Source organism: Leopardus geoffroyi, chromosome X (assembly GCF_018350155.1).
Source record: "Leopardus geoffroyi isolate Oge1 chromosome X, O.geoffroyi_Oge1_pat1.0, whole genome shotgun sequence".
NCBI classification, from domain to species: domain Eukaryota; kingdom Metazoa; phylum Chordata; class Mammalia; order Carnivora; family Felidae; genus Leopardus; species Leopardus geoffroyi.
In genome coordinates, this window is record NC_059343.1 from 46115951 (window position 1) to 46132596 (window position 16646).

At 48.4% G+C, this 16646-nt stretch overlaps 1 protein-coding gene across 26 annotated transcripts in view; it reads right to left on the bottom strand.

Annotated features, from left to right (window-relative positions):
• KDM5C (lysine demethylase 5C) overlaps nucleotides 1-15014 on the bottom strand; it is a 32744-nt gene extending 17730 nt beyond the window's left edge. For 5 of the 26 annotated variants that reach the window (XM_045472083.1, XM_045472079.1, XM_045472077.1 and 2 more), the window contains exons 1-12: nucleotides 14353-15012; nucleotides 10389-10466; nucleotides 8060-8182; nucleotides 7582-7752; nucleotides 6914-7048; nucleotides 6082-6205; nucleotides 5787-5968; nucleotides 4582-4740; nucleotides 2703-2822; nucleotides 2428-2586; nucleotides 1388-1569; nucleotides 1131-1293 (exon numbers count right to left, since the gene is read on the bottom strand). In XM_045472083.1, the coding sequence (XP_045328039.1) occupies nucleotides 1131-1293; nucleotides 1388-1569; nucleotides 2428-2586; nucleotides 2703-2822; nucleotides 4582-4740; nucleotides 5787-5968; nucleotides 6082-6205; nucleotides 6914-7048; nucleotides 7582-7752; nucleotides 8060-8182; nucleotides 10389-10466; nucleotides 14353-14502 (1746 nt within the window). In that variant the 5' untranslated portion in view covers nucleotides 14503-15012. Of the gene's footprint in view, nucleotides 1-1130; nucleotides 1294-1387; nucleotides 1570-2427; nucleotides 2587-2702; nucleotides 2823-4581; nucleotides 4741-5418; nucleotides 5677-5786; nucleotides 5969-6081; nucleotides 6206-6913; nucleotides 7049-7581; nucleotides 7753-8059; nucleotides 8183-10388; nucleotides 10467-14352 lie in introns of those variants that run through there. The other 21 variants (XM_045472094.1, XM_045472070.1, XM_045472072.1 and 18 more) reach the window with 16 other exon arrangements.
• Between the last annotated feature and the right edge of the window lie 1632 nt (nucleotides 15015-16646).

Sequence of the window (16646 nt, forward strand, 5' to 3'; positions counted from 1 at the left end):
CAGGTGGACGATGTACCAATTACTGACCCTACAGGACTGTTGATCAGGCTGTTTTAAGATCTACACCAGAAAACTGGCTGATGCTAATGCTTCAAAGTTTCTTTTTTTTTTTTTTTTTTTAATTTTTTTTTTCAACGTTTATTTATTTTTGGGACAGAGAGAGACAGAGCATGAACGGGGGAGGGGCAGAGAGAGAGGGAGACACAGAATCAGAAACAGGCTCCAGGCTCCGAGCCATCAGCCCAGAGCCCGACGCGGGGCTCGAACTCATGGACCGCGAGATCGCGACCTGGCTGAAGTCGGACGCTTAACCGACTGCGCCACCCAGGCGCCCCAATGCTTGAAAGTTTCTTATAGGCAAGCCAGATTGTATACCCAGCAAAACATTTTATCGTGTGGGAGAGAAGTCCACAGAGGAGGAGGATAGGTTCAGTCTAGGACTCTGGGTTCAACTTTATTTTAAATGTTGACATTGGCACTTTTTTTTAGAGGTTACTTCCCCTCCAGCTTTACTGAGATATAGCTGATGTATAATACCCTACAAGTTTAAGGTGTACAACACGTTGACCTGATACACTTATATATTGCAAAATAATTACTACCACAGAACTTTTGACCTGTTAAATAAGTAAAAAGACCTACCCATTGCTCCCAAAAGGGCTACTATATGGAACATGTCAGAGACTGCTAGTTGCCCCCCAATATTCATTCTCACCCTCTTTCACAACAATATGAATTTCTAACTGGTACATGACCATCTGGAGTAAGAACCACATTTTCCAGTCTTCCTTGTAACTAGACATGGCCACGTGACTAAGCTGTGACTAACAGGAGATGAATGGAAATGACGCGCGTCTTGCTCTGTCCTTCTGCCACTTCCCTCTCCTACTGGCTGTCATACAGACGTGAAAAGAACCATCCTGAGGTGTTGCCCTCAAACACATGGCCCAGAGCGCTCACCATCACATCATGTATCTAACTATTGCTATGTGAAGTCTCTATTAGAGTTGTCGAATAAAGATAAAAGAGAAATGAGAAAGAAGCACGGGTAGATTCCAGATGAACACCACCACCACAAAGGACATCGCTACACCATTCCTACCCCTTGTCCTTGTTTCCTGAGCACTCACCGGCACACCATGGGACATGAGGGTATTGGGATTCATGAGGGTGACAAGTTGGTGCAGGAGGTCAGGCTGGCTATCAAAGAGCTCAGGTGTCAGCTTCTTCATCACCTCTTCCAAATGTTCTGCTGCAAGTGAGGGTACCCCATACCAGGTCTTCGGCTCACCCCTGGCCATGTGGAAAGGGGACATATGGAGTGGTCACACACATGGTCCTCGGGGGGCCTACCCTGCCTCCCCAGCTTCCCAGGGCCCCCGCTCACCAATGGAGGTAGTTAATGGAGTAACTCCAGTGATCCTCAATATGCCAGCAAAAGGCTGAAAAGACCATGCCCACATAGAGCCAGGGCACCTTCATGCCAGAAATATCTGCATTGATGTGGCATAGTACAGACTGCTCCAACACTGGCATCACATTCAGGTTCCAACCACTGGTAGCATACTCCTGTCAGGTTGGGTATTTGTGGATAGGGGAAGAGGGTTATACTAAGGAACCGAGAGCTTTAGCCCAGGGAACCTTAATTTTGAGGTCACAGACTTTTTTTTTTTTTTTAAATTTTTTAACATTTATTTACCTTTGAGAGAGAGAGACAGAGCATGAACAGGGGAGGGGCAGAGGGAGAGGGAGACACAGAATCCGAAACAGGCTCCAGGCTCTGAGCTGTCAGCCCAGAGCCCGACGCAGGGCTCGAACTCACGGACCGCGAGATCATGACCTGAGCCGAAGTCGGCCGCCCAACCGACCAAGCCACCCAGGCGCCCCGAGGTCATAGACCTTTTTGACGCATCTAAGAAATATTATAGACATTCTCCACCTCCCACCCACCCTCCACCAAATGCATGCACACAAAATTTCAATTCGCTTCGATTTTAGCAAGTTTTACAGATATACTCACCCACCAAAATACCTGCAAGTTAAAGGCCCCCGCATTGGACCAAAATGCACCCTTCTCTTGAGGTAGGCCTGGGCCCTCATTTTTTTTCCTGCACATACAGTCTCAGTCCCTGAACACTTCTTATGAATGAGCCAGGCACCCTGCCAAGTGTGCCTTCTCATATACCTTCTCATTTAATTATTACAAATTTGTAAGGTAGGTACTATCCCCATCCTACAAAGAAGTAGCCAATCTCGTGGCTAGAGATGCCATTCCAGATACTAGGCTGTGTTCTTTACATGTACCATCTTCATCTAAATCTCACAGCAACTCTATGAGGCAGGCATAATGATCCCCACCCAAAAGAGATATTGAATGACCTGCCAAAGCTCACACCACTGACATATAATCATGAATCATCCACTCACCTCCTCCTCAGGGGTTAGGTGCCGCTTACTGTCACTGACGGGGAAACCGCTACCAAATTCTTTGGAATGGATGTCAGCCCCATACTCAACAGTCACATCTTCCTCAATGCTGTTTACCAACCGCCAGAACTCCTTCTCCACGAGTTCTGTGGGCACCATCTGGAGAACAGGGGTAGCAGATGACCATGGCCCCAGTGACTCAGGAGAGCTAAGACCACCAGGCACCAACACCTACGACCCTAGCCCTGACACTACCCCAGCCCTCCATCACCTACGTGCACAGGCATGTTGAAGTAATCAGCTTTAAAGGAGTCAGCCATCTCGCCAAAGCTCTGCAGAGTGTATTCCCGGGTAGCCTGCTCAAAGCCAAAGGCTTCAGGGGGGCGCTTACACTCCTGAAACCCAAAGGAGAACATGTCACCAAGGTAGAGGGCACAGGGGTGGAGATTCCTCAAAAGCGGAGCTGGAATATGGGGTAGGAGCAGGGAACAAGAACAGCCCTAGGTCTGTACTCAAGGCCCCTGAGGCAGACCTCACTTTATAGCTCCACCTCTTTCTCCTAGCACCTCAGCTTAGTCTTTTCATTCCCCACATGCACTGCGCTGCCATGCTTTTGCTCTTTTCTTCCTTTAGGACTTTACTACCTAAACCATGAACTCAGACTTAAATATGCTATCCTATATTCTGCCATTTTTTTCTCTTGGGCTAAAATAGGAGTTTAAGCAGGGTGTGTAAGGAAGCTTTCTTAATGCCCAGCCTGGAACTACAAGCCTGAGAAAATGGCACTGAATGTTCTAGTAGCTCAGAGGATGGAAAACGAAGGCACTAGCTCCTACGATGTCAAACCCTACACTACTCCTGTTCTTTAGACTGTCTCAGAAGACAGGATGTTGAGTCTACCTCACTTTGTACCTATGTTCATGGTTTTAGATGAGAGCTGTATGTACCCCAGAGTTAGACTCATGTCTGAAAAATCAATGTCAATCTGGTCCACTGGCCCACAACCACTTAAAGAGAGCCAAGCAGAGCTGACAGCCTTCATTGTCTATGATACTACTGGCGTCCAAACTCCTCCCTGAAGGAATCTCCACCACTACACCAAGGCCATTATGCACTGCCCCGGTCTCTTTCCTCAGCTGTGTGTGTGCACATGCACACCTAGTCTCTATGACCACAGCTGAGTCCCTAAGACAAGAGACCATCCACATTTGCTCTCCAGAAACCCACAGAGAAATGTAGATGAGTGCCCAGAATTTGGATGAAGGTAGAAAGCTCATGAAACAGACCTGACAGACAGACCAGGCCTCTCAGCCCTCACTGCTGCTTCAGATGCTCTCCTTACTTGTCCCTCTTGCACTAGGTACATTTGCCCCAAATACTCTTGCTCCAGCATGCCTCCATTCCCAGGTTTAGAAAGCCTGCCCATCTCTTCTAGTTAAAGCCTATATCACTGCAAACCAATCAAATTACCAAAACAAAAGGAAAACTAAGTATTATAACCATATGATGGACCCCCCAAAAGAAAAATTAAATCATACCCATGAATAAATTTAATATAGAAAATGATCATAAAGTAGCAAATGAAAATATACAGTAAGAGCCCAAACTCATTAAAGGTAGTTATATATATATGCAACAACAAAAAGATGAGAAGAAAATATACCAGACTATTAACAATGGTTGTCTCTAGATGGTGAGATGATAGGTAATTTGTCTATTTTCCAAGCTTTCTAAAAAAAACAAAGAATAAAAAACTTGGAAATCAAAAGAACAACTTTTTCTTCATATTCCTGTTCTCCAAATCTCATTCCTGACACATTCCCTGATTACTACCCTTAGTCATCTTCCTCTCCTCTGAACTTCTACACCTCAGAGTTTCTAACACGTAATTTAGCATTTGACTATACATCAGCATACCATGTGTCCAATCATGACTCTCACTGCCCCAGGTGGTCTGGGAGCTCCCAGAGGACATAAGCAAAGGCTAAGTCTCCTCCTCTTCTTTTTCCTAACACTCTGCCCAGCCTAGCCCCACGCTGGAACCCAAAATATTAAACTGTGGATGAACTAGGAAGCTGTTCTCAATAAGGCCAGATGAAGGAAGGCAAAAATACCCTATGGGGCAGACATGAGCTAGGGCTGGGAAGGCCTTACCGCCATGACACACTTTGGGCACCTCCAGACACCCTTGGGAATCTCAGGCAGAGGAGGCAGCAGGCAGAAGATGTGGTAGTTGTCATCACAGCCATCACACAGCAGAAGCTTGTCATCCTCATCCCCTCGGGAACACATCCGGCAAACATAGGACTCGATCTGCCAGGGAAAGGAGGCAACAGTTCATCAATCTAAGCCCTGTCCAGCCTTCAAACTGTCCTCCAGACAGTACTCTAGTCCACATAACTCTCCAATAGAAACCCACCATGCTTGCTGGCTAGATTAGTCATAGCCCTGTGACAGGCTAGTCATGCTAGTTCTGGAGTTTAACTGTGTGCACATACCATCTCCCCAAATAAACTGGTAGAGCTGTGAGAGCGGAGTCTTTATCATTCAGTCGTGAATCTCCCATTTTTATTCATTCAACAAACACTGAGCACTTATGTGTTCAACACTGTGCTGGACTCTGAAGTACAGCAATGAATAAATATGGTACCTGCCTCCTAAAGGCATACAGTACTCCAGAGACACATATTCATAAAAATTAAAGGGCAATGTGGCAATTGCCAATATTGGCCCATGAAGGGTACTATGGGAGCCTAGAGAAGGGAGCCCTCAAATCAGCCAGAGATAAGGAGGGATAGCCTTGAGGAAGGACTTCACTGAAAAGGGGACACTTGACAATGACATCTGAAACTGACCAAAACCTGAATGCAAACTGAAGTCTGGCAATGGGGCAGAGCACAGGGGAAAACTTCCAGGCGGAAGAAACAGCATGTGCAAAGGGATGGGGGCAAGAAAGAGCATGGCGCATCTCAGGGGAAAAAACGAACATACCTACAAGTAGTTCAGTGTGGCTATAGCAGAGGAGTGAGGTGGGCAGTGCTGGGGAATGAGGCTAGAGGTCAGCAGGGACTGGATCATGCATGGTAATGAGGAGCTTAGCCTTTATCCTGAAGCAATGGAGAGGGAGTCTCCTTCTTTGGACCCTTCCAGCACTTCATGTTGACAGCACTTGATCACCCTTTCTTGTCCTCTGTTCCATGTGAGTTGGCCTTGTTTCCCCAATTAAGTGAGCTACCTGAAGGCAGGGCCCACCAGGCCCACTTTTCTGCTTAACGCAACCTGGTCCAGAGCCATGCTGGGGAAATGCTCGTTGAAGGGATGAGAAGCAGAGCATTAAGAAGTCAGGGCTGGGTCCTTACAAACTGGGCATTGCTGTGGTTCCTCCGCAGTCTCATGGTCATCTTGGTGCAGGGCTCTGGGCTGTGACTCATCTCCTCCTTGCTCTCCAGGAAGGTCTTAGGTGAGGTTGACTCCACCTTCACATCCCCGCCTGACTCCTCCTTCACCACTACGGTGGGGGGACACTCAGGCCCTTCCTTATCTGGGAGAGGGAAGAGTGGCTCTAAAGTACAGGTCTAGAACAGTCAGGGCCCCGCCTCCTCTCCCCAGGCGAAGCCACCATCCTTCACACTGCCCCAGCCTGTCAGGCCTCACCTTTCTTCCGCAGAGTCTTATCCTTGGCCATGAGGCCCAGGCCCATCATCTTGGGGCCTGCCCCATAGATCTGTAGCTTCTTCAGTTCCGGATTCTTTTCAATGTCTTCTTCCGTGGGTTCCGGCTGGGAGAAAAAATGGAAATGAATCAAGCCTGCTATCTGAGGCAGACTGCCCATCCTAAAAGAACAATAGCTTGGACTATATATCACTTGAGCTCATGCCAGGGACTAAGGCAAGGGCAGGCCTGGGCAGAGCTGCTTTTTGGAGACTAGGGTTAAGTGAGCTCCCCCCTCAGCCCTCTCTTGGAAAAAAATTAAGATGCAATTTGTTTTCCCAACTGTAAAACAAGAATATTAACTCCTACCTTACAGAGAGGCTTACAAAGAGTTTTGGGGATAACATATATAAAGAAATCTAACAGTGTTTGACACTACCAATAAATGACAGTGACTAATACGATCTACTAAATGACATGCTTCGGTGAGCCCAGGGACAATGTCTATCTTATTCTACTGTATCCCCAGTGCCTAGAAGAATGTCTGGCACACAAGCTTCTGCCTAAAGCTAGGATACAGGTATAAGGGAAAAGAAGAGTTCTACCCCTACGAGCAGAGTGAGTCAGGAAAAAACAAGATAGGCAAGAAGGGCCGACATAGAAAAGATATTGTACAAGGAGATCAAGACCCAGCTCAGAAGCTGGAGGGGGGCACACTTCTGCTCAGAACTCAGCGAGTGGAGTGAAGAAAAGTGGAACAGGGAACAGAACTCTGGTCAGAGGAAGGGAGAGGACTCCCACTTCCAAAGCACTGAGTTAGAAGTGAAGTACTCACATCAGGCTGCAGTCTCTTGGCCCGCCGGCCATAGCTATTGAACTTGGAAGGTTGCACGGACTGTCGAAGGGGGATACTGTGGGGTTTGTATTCCTTGTCCTTTTCCTCATTATCAAATGGACGTGTGTTGCACTGCTGGGGACAAGTGAGGAGTAAGGGTGAGGGTATGGGGCCCTAAACCCCAACAATGACTTCCCTCTACCCTTACCCAATGGCAAACCAAGCTGTGGCTGCACCCACATGGCCCACACCAAAAGGCCATGCTCAACTGGTCATTACCAATGACACCAGCACACAGTTTGAGAATTCTTCTCTTGCCTTTGCTTAGGTCATTCCTCCTTCAAACCACCTCCCCACAACCATCTCCCTAACTAAATCAGATGCCATCTCTTCCCAGACCTCTCCAAGTCCAAAATGTCTCTCCCTCCTTGGAATCCCTTTATCAGGTAAAACCTTGTTATATATTGGATAGTAGGCTGGCCCTGTGGGCAACTCCAGGACCTCTGATCCTGGGCAGCATGGAAGAGAATAAGCACCACTAAAAAAGGGTAGAGTCTAGCTCCCAGGTGTCCAGTTCTCTGAACCAGTTCCATTAAGAGCCAAGTGTGGGAGAACTGCATCTGGTGTGGGGGGGAAAGCCTTTTTCCACCCCAGCCTGGCATCCTTACCACCAGGTTGGCTCCAGACTGGTACATCTCATAGGGGTAAACGATGCGTTCATAGTGGGAGCGTAGCAGGGAACCAATGTTTTTGCCTGGTGGGTAGTTGAGGCGCTGGGCCACCCGGGCCCACCGACGGTCTTTGCAGATGGCTTCATAGCCACCTTCCTCCACCACGATCTGCAGGGACAAGCAGGAAGGGATGTGGATGTGCTGTGTGTATGTACATGAGGGAATAGGCCTGCAGAAAGGGAAATGAGGACAAGTCCGGCCCCTCACTTCAGTGAGGACTATTCCCTCCTTCTAGCACCACCACTCAGATTCAAATTGCAGTAGGAGACACCAAGAAGTTCTGACAACAGCTCATGTGCTACCAGGCTGTGCCCTTCCACTGCAGCCTAGAGATCTAATATCCAAACCAAGGGAGCCCCCAGAGTACCAAGGATATTAAGGGGTGGGGAGGGGTTTGAGAAAAACCTTCTCTTACTTTGCTGAGGCTGTAGAGGTCCAAGATCCGCCGTTCTACATTGGGAATTTTTAAGGAGGAGCCCTGGATTTCCCAGAATTTGGCAATCTGGTCCAAATAGTTCAGCTTCACTCTTGTCTGGGCCTGGAGAAGAAATTGCTCAAAGAGGATGGCTTCCCCCTCCACCTGAGCCCCATCTTCTGGCCTAATCTTAGGAGAGAAGAACGTGTACAGAGCAGCCCACCATCCAAGGCCTCTCCCCGTGAAATGGATCCCAAACTCTAGGCAGTGCTTAGCCCACCTCTCTCGCATCTCTGCCACCTTCTAGTCAATAGGATAAGCCCAAGGTTCCAAAACAGAGAGGGTTAGGTCACAACAGCTCTCTCAATCTCTTCGACAGGGCTGTGTGAATATCACCATTCCTGTTACAGACAGGTATCACAGAGCAGGTATCAAGAGATCTGAACGTCAAATAACTTAAGTTTCAGCTTGTTTCCTGCTATTGATTTGCTTGTATAGCCTTCTATTCTCTGAAACTCCATTTTCTGATTATAAAGGGGAACTAACATAACTGCCCAGTCCACTTACTCCAGAAGGGTGGAGTTATGAGAGAAACAGTGAAGACCCTCTGGAAACTCCAGAACTGTATCTAAGTTCTAGGCACGTTTCAGATTGAAGGCTCCAAAAGAGCACATTTACCTCTTCTTATGCACCACAGAACTTGTCCCATGTGGCTGAAGGCTGAGAGTGCACGCTGGAGACAGAATGGCCTAAAGAACTAAGAGACAGTATACCAAAGCAGCACTGGCACCTGACCGACCCAGGACCCGATGTGGGCCAAGTATCCTAGGAACAAGGCATGTACCTTGCTTGCTTCCCTGAAATCTCAGTGACCCAAGAAAGGCTCCCCAAAGCTCTAAGTCTAGAACCACCTTGCCCTGGTCAGATAGCCTAATTCTATGGAGAACTAGATAAGTCACTACCATTCACCGCCTTGCTCAGATCCCATTAGAAGAACAGAAACAGTTTTATTTCATAGATGGGGAAAACTAAGGTCTATTTGTGGAAAGAAACAACCTATGGCTATTTAACTGCGGAAACCTGGAAGACGCCAGCAACTCTACTCCCTCCATCTTAGCTTTCCAATGTTGGCCTCTTCATTGCTCCTCCCCATCAACAGCCAGCACAGTATCTCTAGAAAACCTGCCCTTGTCCCATGCTAGGTGACACCTTGCACTAGCTATACCTCCATAGATCCATTTCTTTAGGATCCATTTCTTTAAGGAACTTATACCCCATTCATGAGATGATTTTTTTCCCTGACCAGGACAGCTCCTAGACTGACCCTACAACAGTGGTTCTCAATGAGGAACAATTTTGCTTCCTGGGGGGATATTTAGCAATGCCTGGAGACATTTTTGATTGTTATAACTGGGAAAAGGTATTACTGGCATCTAACAAGTAGAAGCCAAGGGTACTGATAAACATCCTACAATGCATAGGATAGCCCCTCCATGACAAAAAATTATCTGGGCCAAAATGTCAATAGCATCAAGGTTGAGGAACTGTGGTCTACAAACAAGGAAGCTTTTAGGTCATAAGTTTCCAGTAGGGCCCAATACACTCCCCCTCCCCAGGGCATCTAGTAAGGTTTATGGATACATAATGAGAGAAAAAGGTGGTAACATAGTTCTCAACTGTATCTTCCCTGGGAAACTCCAGGATCTTCCTAGGAACTGGTTTCAAAGCACACACTCTCATTATCCCAGGGCATTCTCAAGCCCTTAGTGGAGAACCTCACCTATCCATGCACAGAGCCTGGACTTCCTGTACAGAAAAGGGAGAGGGAAAAGCCTACCTGCCTGACCCCTGTCCAAGTTTATAACCATTCTAGCCTTGATAAAGACCAGTTCTTGTGTTGTTCCTGCCCCTCTACCTCATGTCCCACCTCACCAAGCCCCATAGAAGGCAGGCCAGAAGCACAGGATTGTGGATGAATTGGATAATGAGACCACATTCAGCTGGCCAAACATGAAAGGGCTCACCCAACCCCCTATTTCCCTTTTGTTGACTCAGTTACAGTAGGCTGGCTGACAGGGGACTTTCAGAAGTAGCAAACCTTTAGGGAAAGGGACGTCCCTAGTCTTTGAGCTATCATATTAGAGATCCTAAATGCTCCTGCTCTTGGTTATACACAGAGCTCTAAAGCTTCCTCTATGACCTCCATGCAACTTCACAGGAGAGAGAATAAAGGCATAGTCAGGTAAAGCACCTTAGCTCAAGAAGGTATGAGGGAAGTGGAATCGGAGTTCACATATCCAACCCCGCCACCAGCTGCTAGTCTTCTCACCTCTAGTTCATTCAGCCTCTGGATTCGGGGAGTAAACCTGAAGTTGTCCACTTCTACAGCAAAGGGTGGCTGCCAGTCCTGGGGGGTTACACAGAGGGGAAAGGGAGTTGAGTTATTCCAGCATAGTGCAAGGCCAGAGGGCACCACAAGCAGCTCAGCACCCCATTTGTTCCTTCCCAGACCTCTAGCCACCCCAGGCCCTTTAACTTGGCAAACACCCAACCCACTACCTGCCCCCCAGAACTCACCACAGGGCCCTAGAAGTCCCTCAAGTCCATACTCAATGCCCCAAGCATTGAAATTTCTCCCAAGTCCCTCCAACAGTACAGCACCAGGATTTCAAGAAAGAGAGAGATGGGGCCTAAAACAGCTGACCTCAAACTCTCCCTACATCCACATTAACTCCTTGTTCCCCAGGCATGTACTGTAGGACACAGTCTGGAAGTACTGGTAAGCACAGGGATCTGGAGTCAGAAGACCAGGGTTCATGTTCTAGCTCCACTACTTACTAGCTGTGGGATTTTACTTTTCTGAACCTGTTTTCTCATCTGTAAGGTGGGAATATGAACACTTGCCCTGGTTTCCTCATAATACTGATAACGGCAAATTAAATTGGTTTTCAAATGAAAAATGTTATTCAAAGGAGTCATCCTTAAGACCTAGTATCTTAAGCTAACTCCACCACCTAATATACACGTAGGGTAGCTCAGCTCCAATTCTGCCAGGATTTAAAGGTTCGGGCCTTTAATGTCTTCTCTCAGTTGAGAGGGCCTGAGACATGTGCTGTAGGGAAAAGCAAGGGATGGGGAGCAAGAATCTGCATCATTCACCCAGTCTGGAAGGCTTCCTGTGGGTCCTCTCTCAAACACCTGCCTGGTACAGGAAAAGGGGGGGGGGGGAAGCGGGGGAAAGGGTTAGTGATGGGATACCCAACCATGGTCGCAAAGAATAGGAGAATTTGAGGAGAAGGAAGTTGCGGAAGGATAATGGAAGTGGGGGGGTGACTGCCATGCCAAGTTGAGGCTTGTTGTGTCCTACCAAAGGGTAACTGTGGGGAGCCCCTCCCCGATGGCCTTTTCTCCAAAACCTCCCATGCAGTCCTCTCCTCCCCAAAGCCCTAGCTCCTGTTGGGGTGGTAAAAACCACCCAGAGTAACCTAGACCAATGCTCTCATTTTATGAATGGGGAAAGTGAGGCCCAGATATGAATTGTGATTTCTCCAAAATCACATGCTGATTTAGTGGTAGAGTCAGACTAGAACCCAGGTCTTCAGACCTCCAGTCCAAGGCTTTGTACAACACCAGGATACCAGTGTTCATCCACACATGCATACATATGGAAGTGGGGAGTAGTAAAAGAGAAGAAAAAGCTGTTGGCCTTTTCTGCACACACACTTTTAGAAAAGAGGCCAGAGGACTCTTACTTGCAGGCACACATACTCCCCTCAATCCCCCAACCCCCCAGCCGAAGCAGGTTTGCAGCAAACACCTGCGGCTCAGTGAAGCAGGGGCAAATTAAAAAAAAAAAAAAAAAAGAAAAAGAAAAGAGAGAGAAAAGAGACTAAAATGGTATGGCTCAAGCCCAGACAAGCTCCTCATGCCCTCTTGCCACCCACCAGTAGGGCACTCCCCTTAGCGCAGGTAGAAAGGTACTCAAACCCAAAACTCCAGGAACCCTTCTTTCCTGCTGAATCAAGTTCTGGATAAGAATAAGCACAGCATCAAGCAACCGGACAGGAAATGGCAGAACCGAATCCTAGAGCAGGAGCTGTGGGTGCAACAGATAGCTGGGGAAGGTCCAGCAAACCCCCACCCAGCTCTCCCTGGAACCTACGAGCTCCCTCATTCTGCCTTCAGTCTCCTACTTCTGTGTGCCAAACACACCCGTATTATTAGGATGGTGATAAAAAAGTTGGCTACCCGATGCAGGAAGCAAGAGCCTTCCAAGATCCCCTGGGTCTACTCCAGGGTACCAACACTCTCCTCCCACCCACCTTCCCCAAGAGCAGCAGTCAACTGTCTAGCAATTCAAAGCCCAAATCGCCCTTCCTCAGGCAAACCTCCAATTTCCAAGAACCCACCCATACACAGATTCCCACCCTGGGCTGAAGCACCACTTGGGCAAGGGCTTCGAATTCCAGCTAGATGGCCTGGCTGCCTAAAGGTGGCGTATGAGCAGCTCTACAAGAGGAAAAAACTGAACAAAACCAGAGAGACTAGGTCTCCTGGATTTGAGGGAAGTACACTGTTGGGGTAGAGAAGCATAACAAAAGATGGCCTCCTGCAGGTCACACACACACTAGGGATGTGTCACTTTTCCCCTTCCTGGTCCCCCAAGGAAGGGTATCAACACCTGCACAAGGCCAGCCTGCCCAATAAGTCTAAGGCAGAAAAACAGAAATTCAGGCCTCAGCTACCCTCTGTGTCAGATACGATTCCTTGCCTGCTGGACCACTTCAGAGAGTGCCTTCTTGAGGCTGCCCAGGACTCCAGCCTCTCCTTTCTGCTAGCCTTTCTGACTTCTCGCTACCAAATGCCACTCCTTCACCATGAACAAGGATACCTCAAAGATCTATGGCCAGGCTCCAACAAGGGAAAAATCAGTATACCCAACACCTCCCAAAAGATCCATTTGAAACTAGCCTAGATCTGTGGCTGAACACCAGAAAACACCAAGATGGACAAGGAGGCCTGTGGTGCCCTCCTCAGGTGGCAGTGAGGCTTCCCATCCTGTTTCAGCCAGGAGACACCTACTCAAAAACACCCTGTTCCAAACTCAATTCCTGTCCTTGGAATCCCAAGTGGTGACTGAACAACACATACCATCATTTCTCCTCCATGCCAGCAAGGTGGCAGCCTATCCTAGCCCTTGGGGGACTTCTCGCGGCCCTGAAGCCAGGCCTAGGAACAAAGATATGCCCTTTGTCATTGACCTCTGGAAATCAAGTGTTCTAAAGGAGACAGACTTCCATAGCTCCATTCTGTTTTGGGGAGTCCAAGAATACCCTATCCTCTGGGACCTGCTACATCCTGGGACAGAACACAGTACAAAATCTTCTGAGAAGGACGCATACCCCACCGTCAAGTTGGCTGGTCCAAGCCTACCCATAGGAGCCAGGTCTGGGGGGATGGGGGGTGATGTGCAGGGAAGGATATTGCCTTCAGCTAGGAAAAGAAGGGGACAATTCCCTAATCCCATCTCAGGGGAGCCAGATAGAACATTCCCTGTAATAGAATTTCCTGATCCACTAGGCCAGGACATTATCTTAGATGGATTGGCCTGACAGGGCGTGAGTAAATATGAGTCAACCCACATAGGAGCAAACCAATGACCACATCAAACACCTTCGCAGTCACAATAATTACCACTTATCTAGCGCCTACTACACAGAGACTCTACCTAGCTTAATCCAATTCTCAAAATAAGCATTCAGGGGACTCAATTCACAGGCTCAGAGAGATTAAGTTACTTGCCCAAGGTCACACAGCTAGTAAGCTGCACAGTGGAATTTTGAACTCAGGTCTGTCTCCCTTTAGAGCTGTGATCTCTCCACTACAGCACATTGCCTGCCTCGAGGGAAGTGATGACAATAAACGGAAAAAAGGCCTTGTTTGGTACAGCCTTGACCTGGGTGGTCCGGGATAACTGAGAGATGTGTAGATACCTCTCTGAACTCTCCCGGGTCCACTAGGCATCCCCGTTTTGAACCTCACCAGGAATGAATCTGAAAGGCGGAGTGAAAGTGGGGATGGGTCAGAGACCCAGGTCCCTTGGGGGCCTCACACCGCTAGAGGACCCCTGGCCCCACATCATCCTTTCTCCGACCCGCGCCACATCCACAACGGTCCCAGCCACCCCCATTTCTCCACACCTCGAGCTGCCCTCCGCCCCAGAGTTCTCCACCAGCTACGCTAGTTCTTCATCCCTGGCCTCGCCGCCGGCGACCACGGACCCCGGGACTTACCGCGGGTGGGCGGATCTTGCAAATGCCCGACTTCTCGGCGATGGGCCGGATTTTCGCGATGTAGCCAAGAGGGTCTCGGAACTCGGCCCAGCTAGGCTCGAACACCGGGCACTCCGGCGGCGGTAGGAAGTCGTCGGACCCCGGCTCCATGGTGGGCCCTAGGACTTGGAGGGCTCGGACCGCCCTTAAGGACTCATGGCGGACACCGCGGTATGAAGCCGAGGCACTGCTCGGGGACTAGGCCCTAAGCGGGGCGGCCGCCGCCCGCCGAGGGCCTTGGGGGGCGTGTAGCTGCCACGCTCTGAGAGGCTCAAGCTGGCGCTACTGCTACCGCCTCTTCGTCCTGCCTCGTTCCTTCCAAACTCTGCCGCTGCCTCCCAACTACCGCAGCCTTCACCACTACAGTTACCTCCCAGCCGCCGCGGCCTTCGGCGCCGCCGCCGCCATCTTGGTTTGTCAGCGTCTCCTCCCCCCTCCCCTCACCACAACAAACCGGATCCCTCCGCGGTGTGTCCCTCCGAGCCTCGTATACCTTGCATGAGGCCAAGCTCTAAGAAACTTTCATCCCATGGAGACCTAGCTGAATCTGCAGGCATGGGTTCCCTATTTGGAAGCAGGGACGCAAAAGTACCTCCCAGACTGAGAGCAAATAGTCCACCACGGTGGCGGACGAGCAAAACCGCAATTCAACTGTCGGAACCTTTTTCCGGTGGACCGGGGGCGCACGTTTAAAGGCCAGTGATGCGCATGCGCGTTATGAAGAGAGACCGGAAGAGGAGCTGGCGTTAGTGGGTGGTGGGTCCAAATTGGCTCTCCCCTTTATGACCTCAGCCCTGGCGCGAGCCCCGCCCCAACATTTTCTTCTCCAGGGTCTTTCCGGTGTGGGCCTCAGAAGGCGGCTTTGGGTGCCTGCTGGCATGCAGGTTGAGGGAGACGTGGGAGTTCCCAGCTCTAGGCGCTGACACCGCTGGGGCTTTGAAAGAAGGAAGACAAGATGTTGCTTACCCCCTGGGAATTACGGATTTTTGGAATCCTGGGTCCCAAGGAGAGAAAGGAAATATTTATTTCATCCAAGGTTATGTGTAGAGGCCTCTCAGAGATGGGGCTTCCATTCATACCCCCCAAAGAGTCATTGTCCGTCAGCATTTTAATGAACACTTTCAAATGTTCTGTATGCACTTTTATTGTGTACACATTTGTGGAAGGAACTCCTATAAAATAAGCCTAAGTGTATATATATTTTAACTGTTGGATGTTTAGCAACAGCATATTTATCGCCTACTAATGCCTACTGTAGGAAACACCTACCATTTGTAAGCCTACAGTGTACTTATCAAACATTGTGTACATGGGTTGTATTTATTGTGTATAGCCCTGTCATATGCATTTGAGTACCTGCCATGTGTATATCTACTATTGTGTGCATGTTCATTGAGCAGTTTACGAATAGGTTTATGGCAACTAACCAGTTGCATGCATCAAACCAGTACTTTGCCCACACATCAGGCATCTGTTGCATTTGAGGATTATGTTATACATGATTGTGGGCCTATTGCATACAGTTTGGACACCTACTATTCACACATTAGAGTACTTGTGTAAGTGCTTATTTTGTGTTCCCCCATTAGATTGAATTCCTTAAGGGCAGGGACCATGTGGCTTTATACATCCTTAGCACTTGGCATGGTAAGCAGTAAATGTTGAGTAAACAAAAGAAAAATGAATGTATATTTTTGAGCATCCTTAGTATATATTGACTAAAATAATACATACTCTTTGCAAACACTTTCTGTGTATATCAAACATCTGTTATAAGCTTAAATATGTTTGAAGCAGGGAACAGTTAACCGTTCCTAATCATATACCGTGTCCCAGTTAGGTACATTATTCTGCCTACTTCAGGACTGAGCTAAAGACATCCTATCTGTAGAGCGGTGCACACCAGTAGGCGCTCACACCCTAGGGTCAGATAGGCCTAATTATTTCAATTATTATTAATCTTTGCAATTTCCCTTAACCTTTGTCCTGGGAAAGATGTAGGTCAATTTACCCATTCTATAGATGAGGAACTAAATTCTAGAAAGATTAAACAACTTGGCCACTGTTACACAGGAAGTTGCTACCTCCTGGTCAAATGTTCTTCCTATTATTTTTCTCACCAGGAATAGGATGGGGCAGGAGAAGGGTAAGGAGAATGCAGAAGGTGGGAGATATGCCAAATCCTAGGCTAAAGGAAGTTCAGCTTTTCCATCTAGATGCAGCTCATTGAAGGGCAAAGAACATGAATCAGGAGT